Source organism: Xenopus tropicalis, chromosome 5 (genome assembly GCF_000004195.4).
Source record: "Xenopus tropicalis strain Nigerian chromosome 5, UCB_Xtro_10.0, whole genome shotgun sequence".
NCBI lineage: Eukaryota > Metazoa > Chordata > Amphibia > Anura > Pipidae > Xenopus > Xenopus tropicalis.
Genome location: NC_030681.2, coordinates 68,388,445 through 68,405,011, shown reverse-complemented (window position 1 = coordinate 68,405,011; position 16,567 = coordinate 68,388,445). Strand labels below are relative to the sequence as shown.

The 16,567-nt window shown below is 37.9% G+C and overlaps 1 protein-coding gene across 20 annotated transcripts in view; it reads left to right on the top strand.

Annotated features, from left to right (window-relative positions):
* Nucleotides 1-1,778: 1,778 nt before the first annotated feature.
* Nucleotides 1,779-16,567, top strand: part of ptprk (protein tyrosine phosphatase receptor type K) — a 272,356-nt gene continuing 257,567 nt past the window's right edge. For 6 of the 20 annotated variants that reach the window (XM_031902325.1, XM_031902321.1, XM_031902323.1 and 3 more), the window contains exon 1: nt 1,780-2,323. In XM_031902325.1, the coding sequence (XP_031758185.1) occupies nt 2,245-2,323 (79 nt within the window). In that variant the 5' untranslated portion in view covers nt 1,780-2,244. Of the gene's footprint in view, nt 2,324-16,567 lie in introns of all 20 variants that reach the window. The other 14 variants (XM_031902319.1, XM_031902315.1, XM_031902316.1 and 11 more) reach the window with 5 other exon arrangements.

Sequence of the window (16,567 nt, the reverse complement as noted above, 5' to 3'; positions counted from 1 at the left end):
ACTGTCACTAAAGCTCTTAGAAAGTTAGTTTATTATGCTGAAATGAATGTCTGGCATAATTAGCTTACTTTGTTTTCCTTACTGATTGCTTAAACCTATTAACTGTGGGCACACCATAAAAGCTGTACCTGAGATCAAAACATGGGTGATGGTTGCTTTAGGGGCATTGCAAATTGCACCCAGCAAGGGAGTCTGCCAACACCTCCAGCTCCAGACACTATAAAAGGAGTTGTCAAAACCTAATATGCTAAGTATCTAAGGTTGCCCTGGAAGGTGGAAGAAAAATCCATGATGGTGTTCCGTGCCAGCAGGCCTTTATCATTTTGATGAAAGATTTGTTTGTGAGTTGGGAAAATAGTGGCTGCCTCTTTTCTATTGAGTACAGAACTATACCAAAACCAAGTATACATCAAAATACATTTTTTGGAAATATTGTTTTAAATTATATTTCTGGCATTAGTTAGCCTGGAGACCTTACAACTGCTCTCTGCAACTTTAGAAAATAGGAAAAATGAATGCAAACCATGGGCATCATAGTATGGAAAATCCTACTAAAAAGGCATTAAAGATATTTTTTGTTTGTGAGCCATGCATACACTGCTTTGAAGTGTTGTGAGTACTACATTATAGAACTTTGCTGGTAGCTTTGGTAGGAAAGTGGTTAATGAACCCTTCCTCTCAACATTCTTTGCATAGCTGTCTGTAATGTAAGGTCACAGCACACCAGACAGTCAATCCATTAAAGTGCCTGTCACTTGCAGTTCCTCCACTGATCAAAAGCAGAGGCAGGTCTTGCTTTAAAAACACATAACAGTCAGCTCCCACCAGCCTCCTCCTCCTCTTCGTTTATTGTTTTTGCAGCTCTGTTTTTACTCCTGCTTTCTTTCTGTACATCTGCACTATCCCACTTTTCCTATAAATGAGTATTTTCTAGACCTCCCTGTACCCCTTCCTAATGATTCAGTAACATTAGTGGGCTACTGAACAGCTTCAACTTTGCGCTTAGACTCTCATAACCCAAGTTCTAATGCCAAATAGTTACAAGGTTTATTTAAGTTTGAACTGTAGCTGTTTTTGTACATTCCCCGTTCACTGACAGTGGTTACATTATAACGACATTTATAACCAAAACCAAATCAAATGACATGCTCTGTTGGCATATGAATTTTTAATCCTTATGGCACATCACATTTAATTTTAGTACCAGCTGTCCCTAATGTAGCTGTTTAGTAAATAATTAGGATGGAGTAAAAAGGGTTAAAGACAATCGCTAAGTCACAGATCGGTTGCTGATCGGGGGCAACAGAATAGTACGATCGCTATTTAGAAACACGGAAAAATGCGGCGCCCAATATTTTTAAGAGGAACGCTTTACGGGAAAGCAGAAATTCCTGTGTTGCCCGAGTTTGGGTCCCTCCATGCAGCCCCAGCGATACAAAGAGACCGGGACAGTGCCCCTCACCTCTCAATATAGCTGCTGCAGAGTGGGACCCCACAATTATTGGGGCCCTGTCTGACACCCACTAATGATAGCCTGGGACTCAGCCCACCTAAATAAGCCACATGTGTTCGCTGTCTCCTACTGTTGCCATTATAATGTATACGTGTGTGTGTGTTACGTGGGTTGGTCTTTCCTCTCTGTTCAGTAACACTGGCTCCAATTTGCTTATGCAAAGAATTAAGCCGTCCGTAGTGCATACTGTTCAAGTTACTCGCCGTATCATTTTGTAGCCACTTTCCCCTTGTAGCGCCTGTGGTTCATCCCCCTCCCGCCCCCTTGTTCATAGATGTGCTGAGCGCCTGCTTGTGCGTATCTCGGCGCATCAGTCAGTCCCTGTGCCTGGCACTGGCGGCGCATTATACAAGCAGAAGCGATCCTGCCTGTGTATCCCTTTTGCTTTCTGCGCTCACTCACTGCCTGTGTGGAAAACGACCGGACTTCCCAGTTCATCCCCACCCTTGTCCTTCCAGCAGGGGGCGCTGTGTATGCTTTTCCCCGGGGAACCCTAGCGCACATTCCCGAACTGGGTGAGTTTGGTGGAAAGCCGGGTGACGTCACGCTTGCCTCCTCCTTCAACTCTTCGTCGTCTCCCCCCTCACCTAAAGCCGAGTCCCTGAAACTAACTCCGGAGCTTAGGGAATGGCAGGAGCCGCGACTGGGCATGGGGAGCCGTGAGTTGGAAGCGAGGATTTCTGGATATCTGGCCGTGTTTATTAGACGCCTCTAGTAGAAAAGTTGTGCGGATGGACGCCGGGTTATTGTTGGTGCTGCTGGCGGGGCTGGCCCCTGCGCTGGCTTCCCTCCGGACTCACTTCACTGCAGGTAAGTGCGCCCATCTCCCCCGGGGCAGCGAAACTTTCTCTGTCCTACAATCTTGCGAGTGAGCCTTCGCGTTAAGGGAGCGGGGAAACTTTTTTTCAAGAGGGCTTTTAACGCAGCTCTTTCACAACTACAACTCCCAGCATCCTTCGCTATGGCAGCCAAAGACTAAATAAGGCGCAGCGACGGCTACCTGTTATGTAAATACGAGTTCTGTTGCGTGCGTGTATACTAATATATATTTGGCAGAGATCTGCAACCTGTGGCACTCTAGCTGTTACTGCAGTAGAAATACAAATAGTGTTCCTTTATTTAATGGGGATCAATTAAACCTTTCATTCCAAAGAGCCCTGAAACCTTCTTTTTTATTTGATGTTAGTAATTAGTGCTTTGTTGCACTCTAATGTACATAAACTGTGCTAACTGGCACTTGCTGATGTCACTTGTGTCCCCCTTCCTTTAGTCAACTACTCCTTCTGAAATAGGAATTAGGTGCATTACCTGATACATAACTTATGCACGCATTATCAACTCCTGTGTGTCTGGAACATATTGCTAGGAACAGATATTTGGATAAGTTCCCATAGGTGCTAAGATGCTGCATGAGGATTGATTGTACCCATATGACATATGTACATACTTTTCTCCTTTACTCAGTACACCCCAAAAGCATGCCTTCTCCCCTTCATGTGTGTGGATTGAATTTCTGTTGTGCCTCTGGTTCTTCACTGCCCTGTGTGTTCTGGAAGCCACAATAGCAGAATCGCCAGTCCTTTTGTATCCAAAATGTGAGATAGAGGATACAGTTGTAGAAACCAGCACTGTGCCTTTGATTTTATGCATAGCAGTTCCCCCTTTGGTGATTTTCCCATTGTTTTATCTGTATCGGATATACTGTAGGATATCGTAAACCCCGAGCATCAGATGTTTGGTTTCATAATGAACACTTGTAAATGCAAGTCCAGTTTAGGCATTTATACAATACAGAGCAAAGTTTGATAAATACCCACCATATTCTTTTGAGGAAACATGCTTTTTCTAAAACTTGTTTTTGTTCCTCCCCTCCTCCTTTCCAACACACAGGTCATGAAGGAAGAGGGCTTCTCATATTACTGCCTTGCCTCCTTGCTTGAAGGGATCAGTTTACACTGCCTAGGGTTGGGGAACTGTTGGCTGGGAACTTACTGTGTGGCTAGTATTGTTATCGTGCTGTAAAAACTCTTTGCTTAGCTCCCAGTTGCTGTTAGAATAAGAATCACGCTTGCAAATAAATGCCATCAAGCGCAAACTATTCATGTATTCTAGGCTTGCTAGTATGGGCAATTAAATGTTACACTGCAAGAAATATTGAGCCTGTGAACTTTATTTTAACCCCCTTCTTTATATAAACGTTCAAGCTACTACAGAATACAAAGTAATAGGTATTGAGGGGATTTAGCACTAAGGCAAGCAACTGAGTTATCAGTTTTAGAATAATTGCTTCTTTTAAAAGAAAAAAAAAAGAAAATCCCCTGTAGTGTTCAAAAAGTAAGGATAACACAAATAAAACCTTATTGCTCAGTGCTAGAAAAAAAAGACAAATATAGCTAAAACCTTCAATTTGAAGAAGGAGAAGATTTTTCCTTCCAGCATTTGTAACAGCCTTGCTAGTCAGGATAGAAATGGGCATCTGCGTGCTCGCACTGCCTCCATGCAGGGATTTTTCTAAATAGTTAGAACAAAGCCTTGTGCAGAATTTGGAAAAATATGCAGGTGGAAAGAAGAAAGGGGTTGCTCAAAGCAGGAAGCTAGAATGTATTTTATCCATTCTGTTTGTCATATGAATACTAATTAGAAATGAGAATGTTACTGAAGCAAAATTCCCTTTCTCCCAGTTGTAACAAGAAATATATATTTATTCATAGACCACTGTATTTGATATAGATATCTTATGCCAAAGATTTGCTTTACTTCCCCTTTAATACATTTTTGCCGAACGGTACAAGTATATAAATGCTCATGTTTGATACATTGTTACTGTTAATATAAAACTTTGACATACTGGGACTTCTTGCTTCCTTAGAGACAGAATTTTCAGTATCTATCTTTAAATTTCCAGTAATTTCAATATTGTTATAAGCTGTGTATATCTGCTTTGGCAATTGTAAACCACAAATTAACAATGAACCTGTTGTTATTCAATTACATACCACTGCTAAAAGTTGTCTACCTACCTACCTATCATTTGGTATTGTGCTGTTTTTTATTTTGATTGGGATCATTAACAGGTTGTTTGGTTTGTGACAGCAGTGCTGCCCATTACTCACAGTCATTGTATGTTCAGGTGTCAGAGAAAAAGTGCTGCACCCATGTCAGCAGACCTAAACATTCCTCACAAAGTATCTGATTGCTGTCATGTCTGTGTTTTTTGTTTAATTAGAGTTTACATTGCTCAGCTTAGTTGCAGTGTCTGTAACAGAGGGACCACACAGTTTTTTTTAAACTCATGTTCTGGTGTGCTGAATGTGTTTCAATACCCTCACTCTAAGCTAGCAGTATTCCAAATTTCTAGTATGTCCTTTCTGCTTTGCCTGCAAGCACTTTGAGTACTATGAATGATTCTGATGCAAGGCTGCCTAGCCAGTGCTGTGAAGTGTTGTATTGATAGCTGTGTATTAGATGCTTTGCAGAACTGAGTGGCTGCGCTTTGAGAAATGTCGGTGGGTAATAGAAACTTTGAAAAAGGGTGGTTTAATTATAAAGTCTTGCATCCCGAGTCCTGATGTGTAAAAATATTATCTTCCAGGCTTTTTAATTACTTGCATTTTCCTGATTTCCTGACACTTACCACTCATTAACATCACGCTGGTTTTATTAAGTCTTTAACTTTTGTGCAAGACAGAACAAAAATTGACTTGTAGAAAATAGATCAGGATTAAAATAAATGGATAAAAAGATCTTTTAAACATGGCAAGATATTACAAATGCATTGAACCTTGTAGAATTTTTCATCTGTTGGTAAAAACATCATGAACTGAAAGAAGCATTGTAAAGAGAACAATTTTCCTTTTCCAACTTTTTGTGATGTCTACATAGATACAGGGATGGGGCCTGTTATCCAGAATGCTTAGATCTAGATAAGGGATCTTTCTGTAAGTTTTATCCCCCATACCTTAAGTACTACTAAAAATAATTTAAAGATTAATTAAACCCAATCAAATTGTTCTGCCTTTAATAAGACTTCATTATATCTTAGAAGGGATCAAATACGAGGGACTGTTTTATTACAGAGAAAAAGGAAATCATGTTTAAAAAATGTTTTTTAAAAAAAATTTCACTGTAAATGGAGTCTATGGAAGTTGACCTTCCAATAATTCAGAACGTTATGGATAATGGGATTCTGGAGAATGATTCCTATACCTGTACATATATTGACATGGGCAAGCTAAAAATTTGAGAGTTTTTCTCAAAAAAAAAAAAAAAAAAGATTGACTTAGATGTCAGCATTATATGACCCAAATTAAGGTCACTTATAAGATGATTACAGTTGCTAATTCAAGCAGTACATCACTTTTCAATAACATCTGGCAAGGCAGAGCAGTTCCTAAAACTACCAAGCAAGTGGCAATTCTGCCTTTGGGAATTATAGACTTCATATACAAGTGTTTCAGATGACCAATGTCTTTATTAAATAGCACAGAGGTAGTTATATTGTTTGGGGGTAAGTTGTCTTGTCAAATTAGGTTCATAGTGAATTATTCGTAGAGAGAGAGCAAAAAGTACCTTATTTAAATTTGCACATTGAACCATTGCGCATCTCAAACATAAAAGAAGAAAGAATGCATCTAGCCAATGCAGTGATCAGTGGAAAACAAAGAGAGTGTGACTTGCTGAAAGTGTCAAGGTGTCAAGACAAGGGTATGTAGATCCAGAGGACTCATGGCTGGAGAAATGTGCAGGCTGCATGTGATTTGTTGAGCTGTTGATAGGGTAATGCAAAAGTATTGTCCTGTTTGTCCATAACTTTAATTCATATTGAATTACTTTACATATATATCTGGGAATTGCTACAGATCTGTATTGACATAGTTTTGGGATAAATTATTCCTACTTAATGACCAGATTCATCTCCTCTAAAGAGTATATGACATTACCCCATTGCACATACACCCCTTGCAAAACATAAAGACTTGTGTATCAACATTCACTTGGAACTTGCCCGGCCACTTGATCCTCATCCCACTAGCCTGACTGAGCTGATGAATTCTACAAGAAAAAAAACCAATTGTCTTTGTGCAAATGCTTTTAGGGCATTTTCATTGCACAATAGTCTGCTCCACAGTAGACTATGTAAAGGCAATTCATCTGAATTGAGGAACATATATGCTGCATTAACCAGTGATGTCTTTAATATATTAAAAAATTCTTCTTTCGTGGACATGGGTTGGGGGTATGTTACTTTGCTTTCATTCACTTTTTTCTTCTTTTATGCACTTGAAATCAGAGTGTTTACATTTTGGCATTTTTGAATTCTCAAAAGCTTCTGTAGTAACTGATTTGCTGGAGTCAAAGTTTATGGTTTGGTGTGTATCTCTTGAGCTGAATTTATTGCATGTTTCGGATACAGACTATGCTTACAGGAAGTCAATCTATAGCTAAAATGAAAACTTATTTGTATGACCCTTTTGTAAGAAGTGGGCATATACAAATATTTTATCATTTGGTATCCCTTATTTATTTGCTTGAATAACAAGAGCCTGGATCTGCAAAGTGCACTTATGGGCAATGCACTTGCAAAGTTTCTGACTTACAATAAGCATTTCTTATTGTCCCCTGACCTGAGAGTGCACTTTGGACTTTGGTGTTCCAGGCAATTGCTATAAAATGTAGGGGCAATGACCAGCATTTTGTTAAGCTAGAAACTTTTGTAATTGCCTTTTTTGTCATAGAGCTTAGAAGTTTCCAGAAGGTGCCTGCAGACACCTGTAAATGCAGACCGATAAGTGGGAGCCCCTCAAGGGATGTAAAGTACTTATGTCCTGTAAAATGTTGGTCAGGATTTCCACCCATATAATATGGACAGTAATTGCTGAATTTAAACCATGCAAATGCATGAAAATGCTTTAGAGGGTATTTTCATGTGGTTTGAATAATTTATCCACAGTGATTTACATTCCCAACAATGGCACAGCATTTTGGTTGTTTTTCATCAAAGCTTTCTTGTGGATGACAAAACAATCTGTGTATTATTTCCCTTACAGTAGCACCAAAAAAGAATTTTTGAATTCAGGCAAAAAAAAAATTCTCATTCGTTCATCTTCATTGGTTTTAAAGGTTATCCATCTGTGCCTTTACTTGTACTTGAGCTTACAATCTAAGTATGGGACCTATTATCCAGAATGCTTGGGACCTGGTGTTTTCCGGTTAAGGAATCTTTCCGTAATTTGGATCTCCATAACTTAAGTACGCTAAAAATCATTTAAATTTTGAATAAACCCAATAGAATTGTTTTGCCTCCAATAAGGATGATATCTTAGTTGGGATCAAGTACAAGGTATTGTTTTATTATTACAGAGAATAAGGAAATCATTTTTAAAATGTAGAATTATTTGCTTGTAATGGAGTCTATGGGAGATGGCCTTTCCGTAATTTGGAACTTTCTGTATAACGGGTTTCTGGGTAAAGGATCCCATACCTGTATGAAAGTGATTTTTACATTGGAGCTGTACTTTTGCCATATTGAAATAGAATGGAAGAATATTTTCACTTATCTAAAAAATCATAAGGAATGGACTGCAACCCAATATGATTGTCTTCTGCCATGCTGAGATGCTTAGAGATAATTTCCTGCAACTGTCTCGGATTATAGCCATTTGCAGTATAGAAATGCAGCAAATGTTGGTATCAATACAAATTTTCATCACATTGACAATTAGTTGACTTAAAGATTTGCTTGAAACATTGTGTTCAGTAATAATAAACACTCCGTTACCAATCCAAAACTTATTAGCTCGTTCCCTATTGCTTTATGTCCAGTAGAACTAAATAGAAAAAATGAATTTATATAATGCTCAAAGATTCTGGTTTAAATATGCAGTTCCAAAGTGTGATCTTGATCACTGTTCATTTTTTTAATGTTCTTTAGAGTTGGAAAATGCCTTTTGCACTAAATAATTGCTGCCTGTTTGTCATCATTCCATCTGTTATCTAAATAGAACCATACTGCACTTGTATCAAGGATATCTTTACAATTTGCTCATTATTCACACTAAAGCTGTAACCATTTGTGATTATTAGTACTTAATATTATTTAAAAATAATCAAAAGGGAGCCTATACTGGTCATCTGTTTTTAAAGAAAGTTTCAAAGCTTAGCTTCCTTTTCAGTATTCTTTCTGCTTTGCATACAAATAAGGAGAGAATCTCTTCACTTTAAATAAGTGGTTCCCTAAGAATGGGGCTGATCTTTTTCTGAGGGCCTGGAGCAGTGGTAGGTGGGCTCAGCCAGAAGGCCAGTTAGGGTAAGATTTGAGGATGTCTATTTACTTTTCCAGATACACCTAAAGGCCCAACTTGAAGGATAGATTGGTTAAAATTTGGGGTATACTGTATGTCTGAGTGACTTAACATACTGATGATTTCCTAAGGGGAGCTCTGATCAACAATTGGAGCTTAAATCTAAAAATCCGACAACCATTGCTCTAAATGCTTTTTGTAAATGGTCACCTGTTTGATAACAAACATGATTGGATGCTGTGGTTTAAAATATCTTGTGCAAGTACAAGAATCTTGGCTCTGTGGCTTGAAGGTCCTGACAAATTGGCGCTGTGTTTGGAGTAATATTTCTTAAATTAGTTAAAGGGGGTATTATTCAGAAACCACTAAAAACAGATAATACATTTAAAAATGTTTCAATAGGCATCGCCAGTAAGTTTGCATCTTCATCATGGAAAATATTTGCTTTATGACAGGTTACAGGTGCGACAATTTTGTTTTGGCGTGAGACAACTTTTCATGCAAGTTTCACTAATTTTTTGGCAATGCGAAATGGGACAGATTCGCTTATCATACCTGTTCATTCATGCATGGATACCTCTTCATACAGTATAAATTATGGGCCTATCTCTGGACACTTCATCTGTTTTAGACCTTGTTTATATAAGCAGTTGTAGAAATGAGTATAACTATTCAGATAATGCATTCAGTAATGTCTAAACAGCAGGATGGTAAAATCAAAGCTGTATAGTTTATGGACCAAACAAATATTAATGTATGTTGACAGGTACATCCTATTTTCAAAAATAAGTAATGTGTGGGATTGTGATTATACTAGTCACATTGGATTATCTAGATTCAGTTCAGTTTAGCTTTCTACTGTGTTAAAAATACCAGATTCTTCTTTCTATATCTGGTATAGATCAAAAGCTGGGGCAGAATGCCCATGTAGACTCCAGACACCATTGAATGAACCTAAAATATAATTTACATAAACTTAAAGAACATATAGCCTGATTTATAACACTTTAAATGTCTATTCATTATTAAAGCTTAGAAAGTGTTATAAATAAGTTCTCATGTTGTTTTATCAAAATTAGAGCTTGTTTATATTAATAATGTTGACGAGGTTTGTTGGGTGAGGAATAAATCAACTGTTTATTGTTTCTTCTGCATTTTGTTGTTTCTCATTTGTGTATTCCGAAATAAAGAGATCATAGAAAAAGGTTTTTACGGCTGCAGGATCATTTACCTTCAAAACATATTCATATATGTGTCAGGATTGTTACCCTTTACACTCTATTATTTCTGTAGTATACTGAGTATTATTCATTAAGTTGGCATTGTGTACTGTACTTAGGAAGCCTACTTTTGGCACCTTGGTTGAGAAATGGAATATGGATTTCACAGAATATATTTAAGACATGTTTGACAGGACTGAATAGTTTCCAAAAAAACAGTTTCTTGGCAGAGGTGATTTCTGTGTCCTGGCAATGTTTGTGCTTGGCAAACCTAGTCTGCTGCTGAAAACAGACATATATCTATACAAGCTTGAGTAAAGGGGATCTTTTTCAATTGTGTCTTATGTAACCATGTTTGTCTGCATTTAAAGGAACAGTAACACCAAAAAATGAAAGTGTATAAAAGTAACTAAAATATAATGTGCTGCTGCTCTGCACTGGTAAAAGCTGTGTGTTTACTTCAGAAAGTCTACTATAATTTATATAAATAAGCTGCTATGTAGCCATGGAGGCAGCCATTCAAAGGAGAAAAGGCACGGGCACATAGCAGATAACAGATAAAACACTATTGTATTCTACAGAGCTTATTAGTTATCTGCTTTGTAACCTGTGCCTTTTCTCCTTTTTTCCAGCTTGAATGGCTGCCCCCGGGGCTACACAGCAGCTTATTATATAAATTATAGTAGTATTACTGTAGCAAACACACCAGTTTTACCACTGCAGGGCAACAGTGCATTATATTTTCATTACATTAAAGCTCTTTCATTTTTTGGTGTTACTGTTCCTTTAAAAAGGGGTGACACTACCATGATTAAAACTTTCCTGTTTGTTATAACTGGAATTTATTGAGTTATATTGAAAATTTTGTGTGTATGGATATCATATAAAGTCACATGTACAGGTAAAGAAATCTGTACCTGCAAACCCAATAGTAAACCTGTCTGTATTTCCCATCATGCCTTGGAAAAAAAAGATTCCTCTGCATCAAGATTGCTACCTTTGGTATACCTGCATTGGGACAGGCTTGGCTACATTCCTTGCATCATGATTTACTCTTTTGATACACCTGTGTCAAGATTAATGCCATCTGGGCAATAATTCCATCATCACATTATAATTTTCTATAAACCTTAATGCATTCTGGCTAATTTTTGTGGTTCACTGCCATGTCAATTGGAAGTGGCATGGCTGGTTTCAAAATAATAATGTAGTATTGTATTAGAAACTACACAGAAAGGATTTGGCATATATTGTTTGCTACGTGCTTCATATCTTGGCTGTATCTCCTACCTAAAGGTCCCCATACACGGGCCGATAGTAGCTGCCGATATTGGTCCCTTGGACTCCCAACGGGCCTGCCCGACCGATATTTGGCCTGAAATCAGGCAGATCTTGATCGGGCAGGTTAAAAAATCTAGTCGGATCGGGGACCGCATCGGTTCGTTGATGCGGTCCCCGGACCGACTATGCCCATCATTATAATTCGATCGTTCCCAATATCGCCCACTCAATATCGCCCACGCAGTGTATGGGGACCTTTACTTTCCCATTCTCCTGTCATAGGTCTGTTTTACTACTATATTTAGTAAACCAGTCAATCTTAACATTTTTTGACAAAAAAACACAGAAACAAAAAAGAACATACATTTTGCAAGTTTGTTTGTGCATAGTTGTGGTGTACACATGGCCACAAATACTTTTTCCCATATATTTAGTCTGACAAAACAGTAAGGGAAAAGCAGCCAGTTCCACAGTAAGCACTGGGAAGTATAGGTATGGAATCTGCTATCCTGGAAGTTCCAATTATGGGAGGCCATGTCCCATAGACTACATTTTAAAGGAGAAGGAAAGTAAAAACTAAGTAAGCTTTATCAGGAAGATCTATGCAAATACAGCCTTAAGCACTTACAAAATCGCTGCACTGAGTTACCTGTCAAAAGAAACAGGATTTCTTGTCTCTTTGTTTCCCTGTGCCAGACACACGCAGCCCTCTCCTGCTCCCCGCTCCCTCAAGAATGCTAAGAATGGTTATGACCAAATGAATATTATAGGAAAATGTGCTTGTAAGTCCCATTCTTAGGTAAAAGAATGTTTGTCTGTGAAGGCACTGACAAAAATAATCTGAATTTTTCTTCCATTTATGTTATTTCCTAAAATCTCTGTGACTGTGGGATGGTGGTGAAGCAGGTTTCTAGACTTGACTGTGACTAATGGTTTTTATCTTTACTGCGGTTAAAAATAGTATCCCAGCTGAAGGTTTACTGTCTCTGTTAATATGTTTTATCTCTGGGATGTGTTGAAATGACTCCATAAACCAAACTCTATATGAGAGAAGCTGAGATATGAATTGCTTTCCAGCCACTGCTTATTAGTTGTTGCTCCTAATAATGCAAACTTGATGGTTAGAAAAGTATCTGCACACTCCACCATCATTTATAAAATTTTGAAACTGTATTTTCTGGCTCAGTAGCTGTGAGCAGAAAACTAATGTTACTTTTGGGTTACAATTTTTAAATCTTATTATAAACACACGCATTAAATAAGCAATTTTTTTTTTTTACATTTTAAAGTACAAATTGTGCTGTGCAGTTTTTTGTTTGGTTGCCACATGTCTGGTTTTGACCTGGACAGCTCTGTTTTCGGAAGGGCTGCCCGGGTCAAAACTGCCTGGTTCACTGGCCACCCTTCCTGCTCTTTGTGACTTCACCACCTGCCCCTTGCCCGGAGAAAGAAGCCGGCAAAGGTGGCAACTCTAGACCTTACTAAATACAAACTAAGCAGTGTTCTGTCCCTAGTAATAAAGCTGCAGCCCCATAATGTCTGGAAGCCTGTGTAGCAGCTATTCCTAGTTGCTTTCTTACAGCTACTTATGTTTCTTACTATACACCTATTGAAAGCTAGACAAAGAAAATGGCAATATTTTCATAGGTGGGGCTTGTAACCTTTATAAGGCTATTACTGCAACTTCAGTATCAGTGACATTTTTTTTTTCTGGGCCCCCTCTGACCCCTGGTTGCAAAATCTTGGATCACCTCTGATTTTGCTGGCATCATGGGTTTCCTGTGAACTTACATAAAAAAAGAAAAAGCCTGCACTCCTTTCTCTAAAAAATGTGTACTTTATTCCATTAAATATATATATCAATATATATCTCTCTCCCTTGTAAGTATTGCTAGCTTAGTTACTTTCGGCTGTATTCCCTTTTACTGCAGTTGCCCAATTTGCTTCCTTTTTCTTTCATTCTTGTACTTTTGTTTGTCTTTGTTTCTCTCGATTTTTTTATTTGGTAGACTAGCGATCCGCACTATATGCATATTTCCCTGACCACTGATATTGCTGTTAGCCATATGTACATCGTATAAGTCGTGTTTATTTCTGTTTCACCATGTTCTGTTATTCTGAATTCTCTTTTTCTCTACTCACCATTTGTGTTTTACTACATGTACCGGCACAGTTTATTTACATTGGTTACCATGGTTACTGATACTTTTTTTGGCGCCCTTTTTGTTGTGGTGGGGTATATATGGAGGGTGAGGTTTACACTGTCTTTTGGTTTGTCCCTGAGGAAGAGCACAGTTGGTGCTCGAAACGTTGGATTTTTTTCATTAATAAAAAAAAAAATGTTGTCTTCTAACTAAGTCCCTGTGTGTGCGGCTCACTGTCTTGCTTTATACATGTTTTTTGCAAGCACCCAGGGCAGTTGATTATTATTATTATTAGGGTGTGCTCTGTCTTTTTCTGTATATCTATCTATCTATCTATCTATCTGCTGGGAAGCAAAGATACCTGTACCTGTGGAGCCCATTGTGTAAAGTAACCAGCCCTGGCCACACATTCTTCTTTGTTTATGATTATATTATTATTCAGTGTTAGAAAGATATAAGGGATCATTTACATCTGCAAGTGTAGCAAGCAGAGTGCAATTTTGAGCACAGTTGCCAGGATATTTTTCCCCATAATGCAGTGGCTTTTTCGCAGAATTACATATCTTTTGGGCTTGCAAAGGGGTTGTTGCACCTGAGGCAATTGCACTTGCAGTTCATCGTAGATGAGATATAATTTCCAATGCCAAGCACAATTTAAATGTTCAAAGAGCGCATTTTGATGCAAGTACCTTTAAGGAATTGGGTAAAACTTGCAGGACCACAACTGCACCTGTGGTGTTAAATGAGCCCTATAGTTATTTTGAGAAAATGAAACAATTCTGTTGCCAAAAATGTCTCATGAACAAATTCGATTGCCGTTTTCTCTCTAATAATCCTGTTCATTATTATTAATCGAGCCTAGCCTTTCTTCTGTATAGGAAGGAGTCAGGCTAGACTCGATCAATCGATCATCACATAGTGATTGCTGCTCCTTCGTTCTCCGTATCGGCTTAGTTCAATTGACAGGAAGCCAAGTTTTAACACTTATTTTCTTTTAAAGCATTCAAAATACTAAGGAGATTGCAGGATAGGGCAGTTATTGGTGCAGGTTAGAATAGCTTGTTCACTTAAAAAATTTTAGTGTTACTTTTCCTTTAAGAGAACATAAAGCAGAATGTGCCTTTTGGCTCACTACATGCTATACAGTTTTGTGCCATAACATCGCTGCAGCATTTGGACCTCTATCTTCTTGGGTTTAAAAGAATGAACACAGCATAGATTAAAAATTATTAAATGCTGCAGTTTAACCTAAAATGATAAAGAGAGAGCATGCTTTGACCATGCTCAGGTCAAACTGACAAAATATTCGTGCATGGCAAATTTCTTGTATAAAGGAACTGGTGTAAAGAACTAATACATTACATGACAATATCACTTGATGATACTAGCCACAACTTTATTGGTTCGCAGTTCAATAACAGACAGCATTATAATATTTAGAATAACATTGCAATTGTAAACACTACAGATGTGTGTATATATATTATTACAATGTAAAATTACCTCAACCCACAACTACCCTCCCTCCTAGGCTAGACTGATAGGCAGGGCTTACTTGTTGTAAAGCAACATAAATCATAGCAGACATATTATTGTGGAGATTGATAGAAGCATCAGCCTGTTTATTGTGAAAGTTTTATCAAGGTCCAGCTCTTTTAGCCCTTTTGGACAGTCACACTTGTGCACAAAATATTGTTTTAGGTTGTATTATTTGCCAGGATGGTAATTCCCAAATTCTCGATTTGGCTTCCCTAGCAGTTGAATTAATGGAAGGGGGGGGGGGGCCAGTCTGAAGGACAGTTATGGTAAGGATTAGGATGGTTGCTTATTAGATGCAAAGTGATGGTGGGCAGAAACCAATTAAGTCTGAAAAAAGCTGCACAAGGGGTAATGGTGAGCATTTTTCACATATCCCCTCCAATATCCCAGCATTCTTTTTTTTTTTTTTTTTTTTTTTTTTTATTGTCATTTGTAAGGTTATATGTTTAAATGTTTATTTGTTTTTTTTAAATGGTGTTCTAGTTATACTTTTGTGCATAGCTATGCAGTACTATCCCCTTTAATGAAGCATGCATAGCTGTTCAGTATTATCCTGATTAATGAAGTAATGGCGTTTGTTTTGTTAGCATCTACTTCAGTCACCAGGGTGCTTGTTGTAAAAATGTATGTTTGCTATATTTTCTGCAAAATCTTTCACAAAATGGAGCTTGCATAATATTCATGTGCTTTTCACATGGCAGCAAATTAATTCATTATAAAAATGGCTAGTGCAGACATGATGAGTCTATGTTTTGGTGTACTAAATGTTCAAGGGCTCCCCTAAACATCTAGTTAGAAAGTCCTGATGTAAGCTCTTGAGAATATGTAACCTGTTAATAAATTTAACAGGTTTAACCTTCCCCCGTTAACAACATAGACTATACATAGTTGTAAAGAATGTAACTGCCCGCCACCAATGTAGAATTTTACATTTAGGTGCCAAATAAGTGCTAAGATTGGGTAGCCTCTATACACACTATTCGCTTACAGGAGGCTTTATTTGGTAGTAAATCTTGTTTTTATTCAACCAATACTTGCCACCAAGTCAGGAATTCAAAAATAACTACCTGCTGTGGGGATACTGAGAGCAGCATCCAGGGGGTTAGTGAGAACATGTTGCTCACGAGCCACTGGTTGGAGATCACTGCCATCCTTTTTCATCAAGGATGTGTCTGTCTTAGACCTGTCAAGGGTATAACTATCTTGCATAATTAATTGTAAATCCCAAGTGCATAGCCTTACATTTATCTGCATTTAATCTCACCTGCCACATAGCTGCCCAGAATGGCAGATTTACAGATCCACTGCAAGGATGGTACAAGATTAAATTCTTCCATCAGCATTTTGTAAGTAAATATAGATCATTTTATAAACATTGATTATTGCTTGGCTCCTCTATTGATAATAAATAGATCACAAATGCAGAATGCTCATGGTTGAGGGGGTTGTTTGTTTTTTGCAAGAATGCCTTGGCCTACAAGTAATATGGCAACTTGTATATGTTTGAAGGCACATAAATTATGAGTCTGGCACAAGAAGCTCTTAAGTATATCAGAAATATTTCCCTCT